The 18,695-nt window shown below is 40.9% G+C and overlaps 1 protein-coding gene across 1 annotated transcript in view; it reads right to left on the bottom strand.

Moving 5' to 3' along the window:
* LOC309601488 (proprotein convertase subtilisin/kexin type 5-like) overlaps positions 1-18,695 on the bottom strand; it is a gene marked incomplete at both ends in the record, with an annotated part of 236,784 nt that overhangs the window by 55,837 nt on the left and 162,252 nt on the right. The window contains one exon of the mRNA XM_082334513.1: positions 15,116-15,216. Within this exon, the coding sequence (XP_082190639.1) occupies positions 15,116-15,216 (101 nt within the window). The remainder of the gene's footprint in view (positions 1-15,115; positions 15,217-18,695) is intronic.

Here is an 18,695-nt window from a genome sequence, read left to right as displayed (position 1 = left end):
ACCGTAACCATTTTATTCCTGAAAATCAGGAGTTACAGAAATGGACCCCAGTGTTTAACAATCCAGTCATGCATATGGACAGACACAACACACACTTTTGAGTGCCTCACACTCTTAGAGGTTCTGATGATCATGTACTCTGCAAATAACCTTGTTAACTCCCTGCTAGAAAAGAATATCATGTGCTTGCTGATCAGCATCTAGCTCTTTCACTGTAAATGTAAACTTTTTGTTTCTGCTCTAGTGGTCTTGTCTTTAGCTGACCTAGTACTGATCATTCAATTAGCATATCAAACAAAACTACTTTATTTGGTTGCTTCAGAATTAGCTCTCAACTCTGTGCTTACAGTTATTTTCTGGGTTCCAGATGGCATATCAAGAATTTCTCACTTCTGCTACTATTTTCTCATTGCTATTCAATTTCACCCAATGGTATCCATCTGAAAGAAAGCCAGGACAAACTTAATCTGGCTAAAGCCAAGACTCTTTTAAAAAAATTAATGGCAATTGAAAATACCATAAGTCAAAGGTCAATTATTAGTAGCATTAAGGGCATATGCAATAGACCTCTGTCTAAAGAGCTGTGCAATTAATAAAATTTTGGGAAAATATCTTTCTAGGATCAAAACTGCTGTCAGTAGCCTTTTTTTTACACTAATTGTCACAGTTCTCTTTTTCCATCAATATCTTAATTTAGGTACTGGATAAAGAAGAGAGGTGGAATGACGCTGAAAACAAAATGCTGACTAAAACTCATTAAGAGCACAGAATTCAAACCAATTACATTCTGAAGTTTCCTGACATCCACCAAAGATCACTGTGGAAAGACACACTGGACCCATCCATTCCAACAGTCACTAACAAACTAACTTCAGTACATCATTAATATCATAAACATATACACCTTAAACATCTCAAACTCACAAATTCTACAACTTCAGAAGTTTTCCGTTTAAAACTATAGCTTTTAAAAATTCTTTTCAAGGTAGTAACATTTGCCTTACCAACATCATCTTTAGTAGTTTATGCTTGGCTCTGCTTTATGCCATTAAGTTTATATTAGTGCAACATCTCCATAGTTTTTGCAATGCATCCTAGTCTCTTCATGAGTCAGGGTTTAAAGGTTTTTTGACTGGCTACCATCTTTTGGCTATCCATCTTTTGGATTATCTTATTATTATTGTTTTTTTTAGGACAGAATACAGGATACTGGTTGTAGAGAACTGCTAGTGTAAAACAACGTCTCAAACAGCCTGGGTGCTAAAACCACAATGCAGAGCGACGGTCGCTAGGACCCAGGACCGGACAGTACCTGGAGTGAGGGTGAGGGAGGGAGCCCTGTGGAGACAGGGCGGCCTTGCCTCGGCCCCATCCCCCGCGGTCTGTGAAGCCTCTTCCCCCCCACACCTACTGCCTGGGGGACAGCCCTGGTATCACTCCTCTTGTAACACTGTGACGTGACACTGGTATACAAATTTAACAGTCTGTTAATTGCAAGCAGTGGGCTCAGAGCATACTTAGATACTTTGCCCTACTTCATTTTTTTTTTTTACAATATTGTACAAAGGCAATTCTTCCTAGAAACAAACAACAACAAAGTGCAGAACTGAGACAGAGGTGATGACTGATAGCTCTTCTGAAAAACTTCCTCAGAAAGCTACTTTGAAGACTTTGAAAAGGAGGAAGCAGAGATATATTGGCACACATGAGAATGACAGGATTCCAAATGCAAGAAACAGGATGTGAAAGACACAAGATGAGAGCAAGGTAAAGATGGAAAGGAAATGATCAACAAAGACCATTGGAACGGATCAAAGATGGATGTGGTGTCTTGCCATGATCAAACTGATTATTGAATATGCTAATTAAATTAAACTAGATTCATCATTTCTGGAAAAATATGGATCCCCAAACCTTTCACACTTTATTTGGTTTTGCCAAGTTATCCCTTTGGCAAAAAAGAATATTGAAATGCTTCTTGTCAACACTTTACTGTTGCTTAGATAGGTTCAGATTTTTGTACAGAAAAGTTTTTGTTGTTATGAACCAAAGCTCTTTAGATTTCATTTAAAAATAGGAATAGATGCCTTAATTTTAACTAAAAAATAAATTGATTTGCTTCCTTCTTTTGTGATTTCATGCATTATCTTCAACTAAGTATAGCAGAGCAATAAATAACCTTGAGATGCTAGATTTGGTGAATACCATTTTTTCCTTTCAGACTTGAGCACTCCTTTCAGTCCATATATATGGGGTGATGGTCTGTTGTTCCAGGCCAAGTAAAACCTTATGGGTACTTGACATATTCTAGCTCTTCTCACAAATACAACAGATTCTGTGCTGATATCTTGGTCAAATTCCAAAATTGATAGTTAATGGTCTCCTGCTCATCTAACTTCCCAAAGCAGTAGTAGCCTCTACCTTTATAGAATCGTAGAATCATAGAATGTCCTGAGTTGGAAGGGACCCACAAGGATCGAGTTCAACTCCTGTCCCTACATAGGACAACTCCAAGAATCACACCATATGTCTGAGGGCATTGTCCAAATGCTTCTTGAATGTTGTCAGGCTCGGCACCGTAACTACCTCCCGGGAGAGCTTCTTCCAGTGCTCCACCACCCTCTGGGCGAAGAACCTTTTCCTAATATCCAACCTAAACCTCCCCTGGCATATCTTCCTGATGTTCCCTCCGGTCCTATCATTGGTTGTCAGGGAGAAGAGATCACCACCTGCCCCTCTTCCTTCCCTTGTGAAGAAGCTGTAGACTGTGATGAGGTCTCCCCTCAGTCTCCTCTTCTCCAGGCCAAGTGACTTCAGCCGCTCCTCGTACGGCTTCCCCTCTAAACCCTTCACCATCTTTGTGGCTCTCCTCTGGACACTCTCTAGTAGCTTTGTATCCTTTTTGCACTGTGGGGCCCAAAACTGCACAAGTACTCAAGATGAGGCCGCACCAGTGCAGAGTGGAGCAGGACAATCACCTCCCTCGACCGGCTAGCAATACAGTGCTTGATCCACCCCAGGACATGGTTGGCCCTCCTGGCTGCCAGGGCACACTGTTGGCTCATGTTCAACTTGCCGTCAACCAGAACCCCCAGATCCCTCTCCGCGGGGCTGCTCTCCAGCCTCTCGTTCCCCAGTCTATATGTACATCCAGGGTTGCCACGTCCCAGGTGCAAAATCCGGCACTTGCCCTTGTTAAACTTCATAGGGTTGGTGATTGCCCAGCTCTCTAATTTGTCCAGATCTCTCTGCAGGGCCTCTCTGCCCTCGAGAGTATCAACGGCTCCTCCCAGTTTTGCGTCATCGGCAAACTTTGATAACAAACCATCCAGTCCTGCATCCAAGTCATTTATGAAGATACTGAAGAGCACTGGCCCCAAGATGGATCCCTGCAGAACCCTGCTAGTGACTGGTCACCAGCCCAATGTAACCCCATTCACTATAACCCTTTGAGCCTGACCCATCAGCCAATTGCGCACCCATTGCATTCTGTGTTTATCCAGCTGTATGCTGGACATTTTGTCCAGGAGGATACTGTGAGAGACAGTATCGAAGGCTTTACTGAAGTCCAAAAAGACTACATCGACTGGCTTCCCTTGGTCAACTAGGTGGGTAACCTTGTCATAGAAGGAAATCAAGTTAGTCAAGCAGGACTTTCCCCTCGTGAATCCGTGCTGGCTGGGGCCAATGACTGCGTTGTCTTTCAGGTGTTGTTCAGTAATTCCCAGAATAATCTTCTCCATGATTTTGCCAGGCACAGAGGTGAGACTGACAGGCCTGTGGTTACCAGGGTCACCCCTGTTGCCCTTCTTGAAGATTGGGACAACGTTTACCAGCTTCCAGTCAACTGGGACCTCCCCAGATTCCCAAGAGCATTATGATTCCATATAGGCTGAAATATTATGAATTAAATCTACAGTTCACATTTTATTTTTGAAAAGTGGGGAATTACATCCCTGAAAAAGCAAGTGTGCTATTTTTAGCTATGGTACTGACTTACAGAATGGAGTTAAAAAGCAGACATGACAAAGAAGTTTTGCTCAAATAATATTATTAATTTATATTCACAGATTTGTAATTGATAGCCCTCTGCTGCAAAAGTGAGACTGTGCATCCAGTTTGTTAAAGCTTTCACTTTACCCATTTTAAAGAAAATGTGTGGTCATTTAGTTCTTTCTTCAGGGAACAAGACTCTGAAGTGCACCCACAAAAGAATTGAGAGTAAGTGCAGTTGTGATATGATGTGGTGGATATATTTCTTTAGACTAACAGCAGGATAAGAAGCCATATGTTCACCAGTAATGGTGTATTTGTGTACCTGTATCAAATCTGCAGTGCACACAGTGATGGCAGAGTCCAGAGCCTGCAGAGTATCGTCCTTTTCTCAGACACAGAAAATAGTAAGTGCTAATAAGAAAACAATCAATTGCCCATTTGCACGTGGCTAATGATGGCTTTCTGAGGAGAAATCCCTTAAGAGATATAGGTATCTGCACCACATTCCTTACTGTGCCTTCTCCAGAGGAAGAATGAAATGGGACTACCCAAAAGACAATGTGCATAGCCTGCTGAGGGACAACAACACAGAAACAACAGCAAGAAAAACCCTGGGTCAGCTGCTAGTTTTAGAATCAACTATGATTGTACATCTGGGGAAGCCTTACATTATCTTAGGTTAATACAGGCAATTATGGTTAGCATGGTACCCAGGCTATTGATTTAATATGTCTGCCGATTCCAGTGATGCTGTACTACTTTTAATATACTTTTAATATAGTAGAGCTATGACACTGCAATCCAGTGAATCTGCTTCTCTTCTATTTTACTTGTTTTTCTCCTGCTGCAAGAACACAGAGCAGAAAAGACGGGCTTCCCATTCTCAAGGTTGGTGCATGAATGGCTGTCAGCACCTAATAAGAGTAACTTCAGAGAAAACCCTAATCACCCTTTAAAAGCTGAGGCTGGGGAACACTTAGTGAACCAAGAAACTATAGGGAACAGAGCTGTCAAACTCTTAAAACTCTCAACAGAGCACATGCCAACTGAGATTCTTCAAAAACTTATAAAAGGCATTGCCCTGGCACCAGAAGAATGGCTATCCACTTGTTCTATTTCTAGCTGTTGCTCCAAAGCACAGACACACTAAATCTCAATGCAAAAGTTAAAAATGAGCACAGTCAAACTTTTTTTAACCTAGACACAGTTTAAGAAATGGCTGGAAGGGAATTTTCTTAAAACCTTTTTTTAAAGCAAATTGCATGGAAAATTTCAGACCAAACGATTCCTCTTTGGCAAGGTTATATATAACTGAAACCAGGACCTTAAAATGGGAAACACTGGGCAACCTTAACTCAGGGAAATACTTCCAATTTAATCTCAATATAATAACTGAAATTGCAAAAGTGGCACAGGTGGTTAAAGCTCAAGAGAAACACAGGTTCTAAATTAAATATTTATGTTTACACTTTAAAAATACTTCATCATTAAGAGCATTATTTTAAACCTACTCCAAAAATGGAAAGATTCATAAAAAGATTTCTAACTCATAGTTTTTAAATATCCCTTTTGATAATAAGCAGTCAATCAACAGAGCAAAGACCTAGCTAAGGCTGATGGACTTAAATAATAACCTCTCATTTTTTCTTACACTGGAATCTTATATACAAAGGTCACTTGAAAGCATTTCCACAGTTTGCTTCAACCACCTTATCACTTTTAGCCTCTTACTATATTTATGAACAAACAAGCTCCTCATAAATGGGACAAAACCCTGTCCTGACTTTGAAGACACAGAAATATGTTCTCTGTACCCAAAACTGTGCCTAAACAGACAGTATACTGCTTTTCTCCCCTGTTGATGGAGTATCTGTAAGAAAATCAATGTGGGAAGTGTTGCATCTGGTCAGTTTTCAAAAATCTGAAGTGTCTTCCTCTGACACTCTTGACCCCTTACAATTTGAATTCTGTTTTCCTTTCATCTCAGTGATTATACTTAGTTATACTGCCTTTTAAAAGAATGAGTTGCACTGTCAGTTTTCTGAATGGATCAGTGCTATCTGAAATCAATGGAATTCTATATCTGTTCCCAGCACTACCTTGTGCTAGCCTTGCCTTCATACAGGTAAAGACAAATGAAGTATATAGCTCATCTGAAGAGAATAATGGGAGAAAACACAGACTCTTTCACAGACATAGCAGATTCATAATTCCATTTCAGGTGCTATTTCTAACTCATGTAACTGCATGTATAATTTATTTTTTTGGCACCACTGAAGCAACCTTTTTTTTTTTTTTTAATTTGGCTTCTCCGTAGGAACATGGCACAATGCCCATCAGAATGAATGTATCATACTGACTGTCTCTCCTGACTTTGATTCATCCAAATCCCAAGTTCAAACCTTTTATCAGTGAGAAAGGTTTATCGATATCAACAGTGGATGGTACTAAGTAACGCAAATAGTTATTTTAGTAATAAGATTATTACTTATGCTGACTAAATAAGTTATACTTTACACTCATAACTGCTGGTTTACAACTAACAAAATTCAGCGCTGTGTAGTGACCATAAAGAAGTGCAATACACAAGCAAGCATTTATTCATAGAGCTTAAGCAAAATATTAGATTCACTGGGAACTGATCAGATAAAACAAGTGACTACCATAAGAAAACCAAAGAATTTGAAGATTATAAGATGCCTTTGTGTGAGATAGTTGTTTCATATATACATTTCTGCATTATGCCCCCTAGGATTCCAAATAAGCATTTTGAAACTCAGTTGTACTACTTTGTTTCCTGAAGGAAAACATGCCATTTTATACTCAAATACTGGACTGAAAATGTGATTCATAAGAAAGATGTGTTCATATAAGATTAAAATAGGGTAGTAAGTAGATAACTTTCCCAAAATTCTTCCTTGCCAGGATTTCAGGACCAGAGTCCAGTTGGAAAAGCCAACTAAATGGAAGGTTCAAATCAGTAGGCAGGTAAGAGGTCCTCCATTAGCTATTTGCCAGTCCTGCCATATGGAGCTTATCAAAGAAAGTGGCAGGTTGCAGTGGAAATCTGCCTTGCTTATTTTCCATTGGTTTAATATTTCTTTGCATGCGAGTTAAAGCAACCTTTTTCTCACTATGAGTTCTAACTCATATCCAGGCCAGGCTAGTGCTCTATTTATTCCTCCACTGATGTGTCCCAGGAACTGAACTTGGCTTCTGGGGAAAACTGACCTCGTAAGTTTATACCCCTTCCATGCTATAGTTTATGGTGTTTTCCAGCACAAAGTAGAATAAAACTATACATTATTCCAGACATATTCAAGAAGTGTTCAGAACTAAGTGCTCCAATTTTTTAACAGCTTGCTGTATGACAAGCATAATTAACCTTGCAAAAGCCCTTTCAAACTAATATCTTTAAAAAAATCTCATAAACACTAGTGCTATTAGGACAGGCACTAATATGGATTTTAAGGAAGAACCTATGTCAATGCAGACTCTAGCTGTATGCAGACTAGTTCCAGTTAAGCCTTTATGTTGAGCCACAATATCATGTGTCCTTTATATGCCATATATTTCAAAAATTATTGGAGAAAATACTTAAGATGGCTTTAAAATTTATGTTTTCATAGGGGTTGTGTTTTTTTAAAATTCCTAGCATTTATTTAGAATCACCTAACTCTGCAGGTATCACAGGACAAAAATATAACCCGAATCCTCCACCCGCTTAGTGGATGAGGGAAAGGCTGTGGATGTTGTCTACCTGGACTTTAGTAAGGCCTTTGACACGGTTTCCCACAGCATTCTCCTGGAGAAGCTGGCTGCTCATGGCTTGGACGGGTGTACTCTTCGGTGGGTAAAAAACTGGCTGGATGTCCAGGCCCAAAGAGTTGTGGTAAATGGAATTAAATCCAGTTGGTGGCCGGTCACGAGTGGTGTTCCCCAGGGCTCAGTATTGGGGCCGGTCCTGTTCAATATCTTTATCAATGATCTGGATGAGGGGATCGAGTGCACCCTCAGGAAGTTTGCAGATGACACCAAGTTGGGCGGGAGTGTTGATCTGTTTGAGGGTAGGAAGGCCCTACAGAGGGATCTGGACAGGCTGGATCGATGGGCCAAGGCCAACTGCATGAGATTCAATAAGGCTAAGTGCCGGGTCCTGCCCTTGGGTCACAACAACCCCATGCAACGCTACAGGCTGGGGGAGGAGTGGCTGGAGAGCTGCCTGGCGGAAAAGGACCTGGGGGTGTTGGTTGACAGCCGCCTGAACATGAGCCAGCAGTGTTCTCAGGTGGCCAAGAGGGCCAATGGCATCCTGGCTTGTATCAGGAATAGTGTGGCCAGCAGGACTAGGGAAGTGATTGTCCCCCTGTACTCGGCACTGGTGAGATCTCACCTCGAATACTGTGTTCACTTATGAGTCTTATGAGGAGTGGAACTGTGGCTGTTTAGCCTGGAGAAAAGGAGGCTGAGGGGAGACCTTATCACTCTCTACAACTACCTGAAAGGAGGTTGTAGTGAGGTGGGGGTCGGTCTCTTCTCCCAATTAACAAGTGATAGGACGAGAGGAACTATAGCCTCAAGTTGCGCCAGGGGAGGTTTAGGTTGGATATTAGGAATATTAGATATTAGTAATTTACAGAAGAAAAATCCAATGGCAAGGAAGGCTTTCTTTTTTTTTTTTTCATTTCTGATGGTGGCTCTATTCAGAAGATTAGTAGTACTCATAGTAGAGTAATGTTAGTGAATGGAAGGGAAATGAAGAGGTAAAATGCATGAAAAGAACATTTATGATGCAATTAAAATAATTCATTTGAAATTATTCAGCTATTAATTTGGAATGAAGTGAGAACCCTCAATTTACTGAAACTGAACAGAATCTGAAAGAAGGCAAAATCAATAAATTTTCACCCTGAATCTCTTGTACCATGCAACAGAGTACTAAAAATATAAAAAGTGACTAGGATCTTTATTCACTGGCACATTTTGCCTGCATCACTACATGTGAAGTTTTAATACATTTATTTTTTATTCCTATCATATCTGTTATCATAGATACTATTAATTTGGAAAGAAAGATGCTAGTCCATAGGCAGTAACCTGGATTTCCCATCAGTATACTCACCAAAATACACAGAGAACGAAGTCTGTGTAAAGTCTAAGATTCTCAGTGTGTCTTAAGACATCACAATCAGCAATAGCTTGGCTGTAGGCAGTGTTCTATAATTCTTTGAAACTTTCAGTTACAACAATTTGTTAGAAAATGAACACAAAATGCTATACAGAGATACAAACTCTGAATTGCCAGCAATGTTCATGCATTCAAAAGTAATTATAAAAAATTTCCACAAAATTAAGTTTTGGCACATGCAATTTTATCTGTATATGCAGATTGTTTTGAATGAACTTAAGTATTTTACAGCTGAGATTAAGAAGAGCTCGAAAAGAATGTGTTTTTTTGGGAAATAATAGTATTATCCTAACTTTTAAAAATAGTTTTGTTTTTACTGATTGCATTAAGAAAATTAATTATAATGATACAAGTGCTGGACTACTTAAGATTATATCAGCTTTTCAATTACAATTTCTTATTTTCATGACTATAATTCAGCAACAAAAATGTATTCTGTGTTGAATACTGGCCCATGGTTTCTTTGAAAAAGCAACATTAAAAATGGAAACATAAACTTGCTGCTACAAATTACACACCATTTGAAATGACTTTGTGCACAAATTTTTTACTTCCTTCAAAAGAACTAAGTGTCCTCAAAGGAAACCAGTTTTCCTCAGAATTTAATAAAATCAGTCTCTTAGCACTTAGAAACATTTGATTTCAAGCAGGATTTGGGGTGGAGCATTACAACTTAGACCTGCAAATATAATCCAACACAGCAGAGTAATGCATAAGATTTTGAAAGACAAATTTACCTCTAATATTTCTGCTGTTATATAAAGCACATTAAAGATACATATTAGACATGAAGAGCAAAATCCTGCAGTTGAGAAAGCTTTTCTGAGCTAGAGGTAAAAGGACTAAGGAGCTATATTATCTACTTTTTTTAAAGCCATGGAACTTAACCCATTAGAAAAGATAGACTGCTTGTTTCAACACACATAAGTGTGGGGTTTTTTTCATATTGTATTAATTTATGTTCATACTAGCATAGCACTGTCCCAATACTTTTTCTAACGTTCAAGAACACAGAAAGTGAAAATGAGCCTGATAAATGCAAGACGCGACCTACAGTAGCCTGCAGAGTACAGCAGATCCTGGGTAGCACAGTGAGGGTACCTTAAGCCATTGTAAGGATACCTTAAACCATTCAGTGGAAACTGCCTGTGCTCAACAACATTTCAAGTTATTTCAACACCGAGTACTCTGCCAGCTAGTCATTTCCATCATGTCATCTTTCCTGCACGTATAATGAGCATTCTAATCTTTCCTGACCTTGGAAGGGTACTGTGAATTTCTGTGACATGGAATTTCTAAAGCACTTTGAGATTCCTGAATGAAAGGTGCCAGATCTATCCATATAGACAATGCAATCATCAGGCACAGTCAACATGAGTTCACAAAGGGAAAGTCCTGTCTAACTAATTTGATATCCTTCTATGATAAGGTCACCTGCCTCGTGGATGAAGGGAAGGCGGTGGATGTAGTTTTTCTGGATTTTAGTAAGGCTTTTGATACTGTCCCTCACAGTATCCTTCTGGGCAAGTTGTCCAACTGTGGGATGAGAAGGTACACGGTGTGCTGGGTGAAGAACTGGCTGAAGGGCAGGGCTCAAAGGGTTGTAGTGAATGGGGCTACATCTGGCTGGCAACCAGGCACCAGCAGTGTTCCTGAGGGCTCAAGGCTAGGGCCGGTTCTGTTCAATATTTTTATCAATGATCTGGATGCAGGAGTTGAATGCACCCTTAGCAAGTTTGCCGATGATACCAAACTGGCAGGTGCTGTTGACTCTCTCGAGGGACAAGAGGCCTTGCAGAGGGATCTAGATAGATTGGAGCATTGGGCAATCATCAATGGCATGAAATTTAACAAGAACAAATGCCAGATTCTGCACCTGGGACAGAGTAACACCGGACACAAGTATAGATTGGGAGTGGAGTGGCTGGAGAGCAGCCCTGCAGAAAGGGATCTGGGGGTGCTGGTTGACAGCAGGCTCAATATGAGTCAGCAGTGTGCCCTGGCAGCCAAGAGGGCAAACCGCATCCTGGGGTGCATCAAACGCAGCATAACCAGCTGGTCAAAAGAGGTGATTATCCCACTGTATTTAGCGTTGCTGCAGCCTCACCTTGAGTACTGTGTGCAGTTCTGGGCCCCACAATTTAAGAAGGATGTTAAGGTCCTTGAATGCGTCCAGAGGAGGGCAACAAAGCTGGTGAAAGGGCTGGAAGGCATGTCCTATGAGGAGCAGCTGAGGACTCTGGGGTTGTCTAGTTTGGAGAGAAGGAGGCTGAGGGGTGACCTCATTGCTCTCTACAGCTGCCTGAGGAGGGAAGTGGAAAGGGAGGTGCTGATCTCTTCTTCCTGGTATCCTGTGACAGGACACATGGAAATGGTTCAAAGCTGCATCAGGGGAGGTTCAGGCGATATTAGGAAGCATTTCTTTTCCGAGAGGGTGGTCAAACACTGGATCAGGCTTCCTAGAGAGGTGGTCGATGCCCCATGCCTGTCAGTGTTTAAGAGGCATTTGGACAATGCCCTTAACAACATGCTTTAGCTTTTGGTCAGCCCTGAAGTGATCAGTCAGTTGGACTAGATGATCGTTGTAGGTCCCTTCCAACTGAACTGTGGGAATAAATGAGATTATGTTTTACTTTGATGAGATGCAGCTGTGCCCTTGAGGCTTGTTACAAACAGGTTCACAGGAATGCAGCTGTGGCCTTGAGGCTTGTTACAAACAAGTTTGTGAAACTTAGAGGCAGAAAAATAAGGATGAGATTGGATACATCCCTGAAAGAGGAATTCGCATGCATCAGCTTGAAGAACCAATAAGTAACACTGAAGAGACGCGTGGACGCAAGACAGTAACCAATGAAATAAGTTGCTTGCTCGTGAACACTAGATCATATTATAAAAGGGATAGATTGTAAAAATAGTCTTATTCGCTTGTCTTCACTTGTCTTCGCTTGTCTTCCTTGTCTTCGCTTGTCTTCGCCTAAACTCATACGCGGAGTCCTTGATTAATTGCCTCAAATGGTGACCCCAACGTGATTCAGTCCTACGACGTGATTCGATCCTACGACGTGATTCGGTCCTAAGAACCGCAGACGAGAGAGCGGCCAGTGGCAAGCCCAGTTGAACTATATTGCAGCGGACCAGAGAGCTGAACTTTATTGCAGCGGACCGGAGAGCTGCTTGTCGACAATTAATCGCCTCGGGAAAAAGAGGTGAGCAGCTGGGAACGGGAAAATGGGGGCGCAAATGTCCTCAGAAGAAAAATCTATTTTGCGTATATTTTTGCTAATCCTTGCAAAAAGGGGCATAAATTATGATGAAGGAAAGGTTCGGTTGTTGTTAACTTGGTTGCGAAAAAACGGGCAACAAGCGAACGCAGCGACCGCGTTCCAGGTGGAGACTTGGGAGGAGGCAGGAAAAGTGTTATGGGAAGCGGCCACCAGGGGGGACAGTAATGCCACAAGTGTTTTGACGACATGGCGTTTACTGAAAGACTCTTTAAAACAATTAGAGTCAGACCGAAAGGCTGCAGCTTCTGCTACCGCTCCGGAGCTAACCCCGCAGGGCACGCCAGAAACACCGACATCGAGTTCGTCCTCCGACATGCCCTTGCTCGCGGGTGCTCAGGCTGCACAACCCTCCACCCTCCCTGCGCCGCCGCTACCCTCTGCACCGCTTTCTCCTTCACCTGCTCCTATGGCTTCAACACCTCTGCTAGACCTCCCGATCCCTGCAATCAGTACCCCTCCACTTCCCCGCCCGCCCCCGGCCCCTGCTGCGTCGGCACTCTTACCGCCTTTCTCTACCGCTCCTGATATCGATACTCCACAAACCCATAATCAATTGCCACCCGAGGAATGGGGGGCGTCAGCCGCTGCTACAAGGTGGCAAAAGATTAGACACCAAGCACTGCAAGCGGGAGATACAGCTTTTTGTTCAGCCATAGCGTGTCCTGTCATACGCAGCAACGCAAATGTCCCTGATGAGCATGAACCTTTTGGCTATAATGTTTTAAAAGATCTACGACAAACAGTTGCCGCGCATGGACTGGGTTCTCCTTTTACACAATCCCTGCTATGGGGAATATTTACAAATGAAATAGTACCATTTGATATATGCACGCTTACTAATCTTATATTGACCCCAACGCAAAAGGTGATCTTTGAAAGCACCTGGCGTACCGCCTGCCAAAACGCCACAATTACCAATATGCAGCGACAACAAGGCGACCCTTTACAAGGGGCAGGGCTCCCACAGCTTATGGGGGATCTGCCGCTAAATCACCCAAAGTTACAGGCACGGTTACGACCAGAGAGATTAGCACAAGGCAGAGACCTTGCTTTACAGGCATTACTAAGAGTGCTGGATGTCGGAAGAGCGACAAAATCATTTACATTAATAAAGCAAGGGACAGGAGAGGGATATATCTCCTTCTTAGATCGTCTTAAAGAGGCTTTGGAAAAACAAGTCGAAAATGCAGAAGCAAGAGAGGTCCTACTCTTAAAATTAGCCTTTGAAAATGCGAATACGGACTGTAAAAAAGTGCTTTTGCCTCTAAAAAATCCCTCCTTAATGGACATGATAGAAGCTACCCAAAAGGTGGAGTCAATGTCCCATAATATGGAAACATTAGCTACAGCTTTTGCCGCCGCAATGAAAGTACAGAAATCATGTTTCTCCTGTGGAAAACCTGGACATTTTAAAAGAGATTGCCCACATCTAAGAAAAAGAGATACGACGAGCTCTAAACAGATATGGACTTGAAGTAGCCCCTGAAAAGGTGCAAAAAACTGAGCCTTGGAAATATCTGGGCTGGAAAATCTTGCAACAAACAACTGAACCTGCAAAAACAAAAAGGGGGAATGCCAGGAGCCACTCCAGCAGGCAGACTAAGTAAAGCCGTGTATGTGTTAAACTACCTGAACATGTCTGAAAATAATATTCCTGTTATTATCTCTCATTTTCTGTCTCTTCAATCAAAAGATTTAACAGCCACACCACAGAAGGCGCAGGTTTTTACAAAGTCGCTACAAACAGGTAAATGGGAAGGTTCTTTTGATCTACTAACCTGGGGCAGAGGGTATGCTTGTGTCTCAACAGATGTAGGACCTAAGTGGGTACCTGCAAGGTGCGTAAGACCGGCTCTTGCATCGGATAACAGGAACGAGCAGCAGAAGACACTGAACTCTGAGAAGACTGATGGGGAACGACTTGTCAGATAACTCCAAATTAATCCATAAAGCAATCAAAGATTTGAAGTTAGCAAATTACAAGTCAGTGATGGATTTGGTTGGCTGAATCACTTACTAACAAGTTGTGGAATTGGCGGGTGGATAATGTCTCTAATCAAAATGGGTCTTTTGCTGTTACTAATACTTTGCGCTATAATAATGATAGTTTCTTGTCTAGTGTCTTGGGTATAGAAAATGCTATAGAATATGATTAAACAAGCTTTTGTAGTAGAAAAACAAAAAGGGGGAATTGTGGGAATAAATGAGATTGTGTTTTACTTTGACGAGATGCAGCTGTGGCCTTGAGGCTTGTTACAAACAAGTTTGTGAAACTTAGAGGCAGAAAAATAAGGATGAGATTGGATACATCCCTGAAAGAGGAATTCGCATGCACCAGCTTGAAGAACCAATAAGTAACACTGAAGAGACGTGTGGACGCAAGACAGTAGCCAATGAAATAAGTTTTGCTTGCTCGTGAACACTAGATCATATTATAAAAGGGATAGATTGTAAAAATAAAGTCATCTTCACTTGTCTTTGCTTGTCTTCGCCTAAACTCATATGCGGAGTCCGTGATTAATTGCCACACTGAACTATTCTATTCTAGTCTAGTCTAGTCTATATATGGGTTGGTTGTTTCAGGGTTTTTTGGGGTGGGGTGTTGTTTGCAGGGTTTTTTTTTTTCAGAATGTAACTCAGATCTTACTTTGCTTCCAGTGCCAGTGCAATGATGCCTGCAGCCATAGGTGCAGAGGCCGAGGTTCCAGTATGGCTGTCTGTGCAACGCTGCCTCAGGTCTGTGGTGATCTGGAAGAAATTGAATGTGCGAAATTTAGAATGCAGTTTCAGGAATCAGAACAGGTTTCATTTGTTCAAGTGAGTCACATGTAAGTGGAGGGTATTTCCGTCTTTCATTTCAAGGAAAAAAAAAAAGGTTTCATGTATTCAATGATTTGAGATGTTCACATTCTACACAGAGCTTGCAGACATTCATGAACTTGGAGAATCGTTCTCTATCGCACTGAAAATGTAAGTTAGTCTCATTTTTTTCATGGAATGACCAACAAAAGACTTATAAGTTAGAAAAACATGCACAGGGTTTTATAACAGCATGTTAGAACTCTGCTCTTCTAGTTGCATTTATAGAGCACTTCCCATCCAGGAGTCTCAAAGTGCTTTACAAATAGGAATTAATTAAACCTCACAGTGTTCCCATCATACAGATTGATTATGCCCATTGCAGAGACTACAAAACAGAGGTACAGAGGTTAATTGGGTTGCCTCAAGTCACAACGGAAGTGAGAGAACAGAATAGTTATGCTCATGCTAAGTGCTGTGTTTAATCCATAGTCCCTTCCTTCTTGTTTTATGCAATAATTCACATGGAATTAAGTGACATTTGTAAATCCTGATGTCATCACAGATTTGGTTTAGAGATCACCTATGCTGCTGTATATTTTTATTTGTGATCTAAGTTGATGTATAAAGCCATAATGTGCAATACCAACTAAAGAGACAGTCTTCTACTTAGTGTTAGGATGTTCCTATCTCATAAAGAATTTTAGGTAGATATTTTCTGTAAAACAATAAATCACACACAAAAATGTATTTATTCTGAAGCTGCTTCTTTCAGGCAATATTAATCTAAAGAGATTCTAATTTATACTTTTATTTCTGAAGAAGTTGTTCCTAGGAAGAGCAAGGCAGTAAAGAATTCACTACCACCTAACAGAAGCTCAAGCAAAATCCATGTGCATGTTAGAACACTTACTAGCAGACAGCAGTCCACAGCACAGAAACCTCCAAAAAGGCAGCAGACTAAATGACCTGTGAGGCCAAACCTTATTCTCAGCATTTCAGTTGATACTTGACATTCAGTCACTAATAGACATAAAGTATCTGCCTATGGGGGCAGAGAAGTTGTTACTTATGCAAATTTTTACCTAAATAAGAAAAATGTACTCAAAATATATTCACTAGCATCATACTTCACTTGCAAAACAGACATGCACAAAGATGCAGGAAGGAGAGGATCAAAACTCAAAAAAAGGACAGGATGTAAAAATATGTCTGGCTTTGAAGCTGGAAGCTATGCAAAATATGATCTAAAAAACCTAGCCACATGCCATCTTAGAACAATATAAGCAATTGTAAATAGGAGGTATAGGTTTCACACATATGCATTAATATTAAGAAGTAGATATATTACATAATTCATATAAGGCTGCTGAAAGTTTTAGTGATGTGTAAAGAAGTGTAGGCTAACACAAAAGACTTCTAAAAGAGAAGTTAACAGGATCTATGAAGTGATTCCTGAAAGCCAGCGGGAGCAAAGTGAAACAAAATGGCAGGTTCTAGAAATTGAAAAGGATGGATTTATAATGTCATGCCCTTAAATTTACCAAAGGCCAGATTCAAGAATACTGAAGTCTAGAAAAGACCTTTTTTGCTCTTTTATTTAATATCCTTCATATTTGCACACACATTTTCATTAAAAAATTCTTTTATCTATTGCCAACTAAAAGTTGATTCCTACAAATAAAATGTTCGTATCTTTTCTTTATCTCTCTTCTTCCCTCCTATCAATTGTTCATTAATTTAGACAATGAAAATTAAGTAAGTGTTGCAAAACCTATTTGCATGCACATCCTATAAATGCCCTGAAAATGTTAAGAGATTAAACTGCAGCAGGAACAGTCCTAAGACTACACTGCCTATATGTGCAAATGCAAGTAGCGATTTTGCAGATGAAATTAAAATGGCCAAGGATTACAGGATGACACACATCCAAATAACGATATGTAAACTTCAGGCATCCCTTTTGGAAAAACATTGGTCAAAGCAGTAGCAGGGAATGTAAGGGAGGCTAGGAAAAAGGAAGGGCAGAAAAAGACTAACACATGCTTGTCTCTTTCACAGCCTGGTGACTTGTTCCTTGCCAAGAAGTGTTGCAGCAGGCACTTTCCTTAGATGACTGAAGGATAACAAAGCCTACAGGAGCTCAGGCTTGGAGAAGTGCCTTCATAGCAGCTTTGCCCTAAAAGACATTTTCTAAATACTGTGAAAAGCACACTGCATTGTGCTATCTGTGTTTCTGATCCTCCGGAAGAACACACTTCCAGAGTGGTTTTATGTCCTGTACCTACAGATATCAAGCATAACAAAACCATGACCCTTCTTTATTCTGCAGTGTTGTCTCTCATGTTCTAAGCAGACATTGTGGAAGCAGTTAGAACTACAGCCTCTTATCTCAGCAACTATTTCAGCAGAGAATGTGTAAAAAAAAAAGCTTCCTAAGTGGAAAAACCATTTGAGCTATTTCAAAGGGAAATTACTGACAGGAGCTGAGATGTTTAAGTGTAAATTACCTCAATCTAATGCATGTGTTTTAGCACTATAGATTCATTGTCAGAGAAGTCTTTTGTCTACCTTGAGAAAAAAAAGAGAACAGGACCACCAACGGGCCAGTGAGTTTCAAGAAGTAAAATGATGCTACAAATTCCTGAACCACATGAGGGTTACATCATTAATCACAATAAAAGGACACATGATACTTGACAGCACCATGAAGCTGTCATTAGTGTACGTTAGCTGTCATTCCGTTCAATAGGGTGGGTAGGAGCAGAAATTTTTTAATCTTTTGCTGAGTGCAACGCATTTGTATACATCAAATACCATTATAACAATGGCTGATGTATGAAAATGCTGATGAGATTACCCACGATCAGTTCATGTAATATTTCTAGGGCCCTAAGTTATATCCGCTTCTACCACTTCTGAAAACACTATATTTGACTGAAGGCAATGACAATGTATGTGTGTCCTGGTTTCGGCCGGGATAGAGTTAATTTTCTTCCTAGTAGCTGGTATAGTGCTGTGCTTTGGATTTAGTATGAGAATAGTGTTGGTAACACGCTGATGTTTCAGTTGTTGCTGAGCAGTGCTTACACTAGTCAAGGACTTTTCAGCTTCCCATGCTCTGCCAGGCGCACAAGAAGCTGGGAGGGGGCACAGGCAGGACAGCTGACCCAGACTGGCCAAAGGGCTATTCCATACCATATGACGTCATGCTCAGTATATAAACTGGGGGGACTTGGCCAGGGGGCAGTGATTGCTGCTTGGGGGACGTGCTGGGCATCGGTCAGTGGGTGGTGAGCAATTGCATTGTGCATCACTTGGTTTGTATATTCTTTTATTATTGTTGTTGTTATTATTATTATTACTACTACTACTTTCTCTTCCTCTGCTGTCCTATTAAACTGTCTTTATCTCAACCTGCGGGTTTT

This window comes from Platalea leucorodia (genome assembly GCF_965183815.1).
Source record: "Platalea leucorodia genome assembly, chromosome: W".
Taxonomy (NCBI): Eukaryota; Metazoa; Chordata; class Aves; order Pelecaniformes; family Threskiornithidae; genus Platalea; species Platalea leucorodia.
Note: the sequence above shows the minus strand (reverse complement) of the source record. Positions and strands in the feature narration are given on the sequence as shown.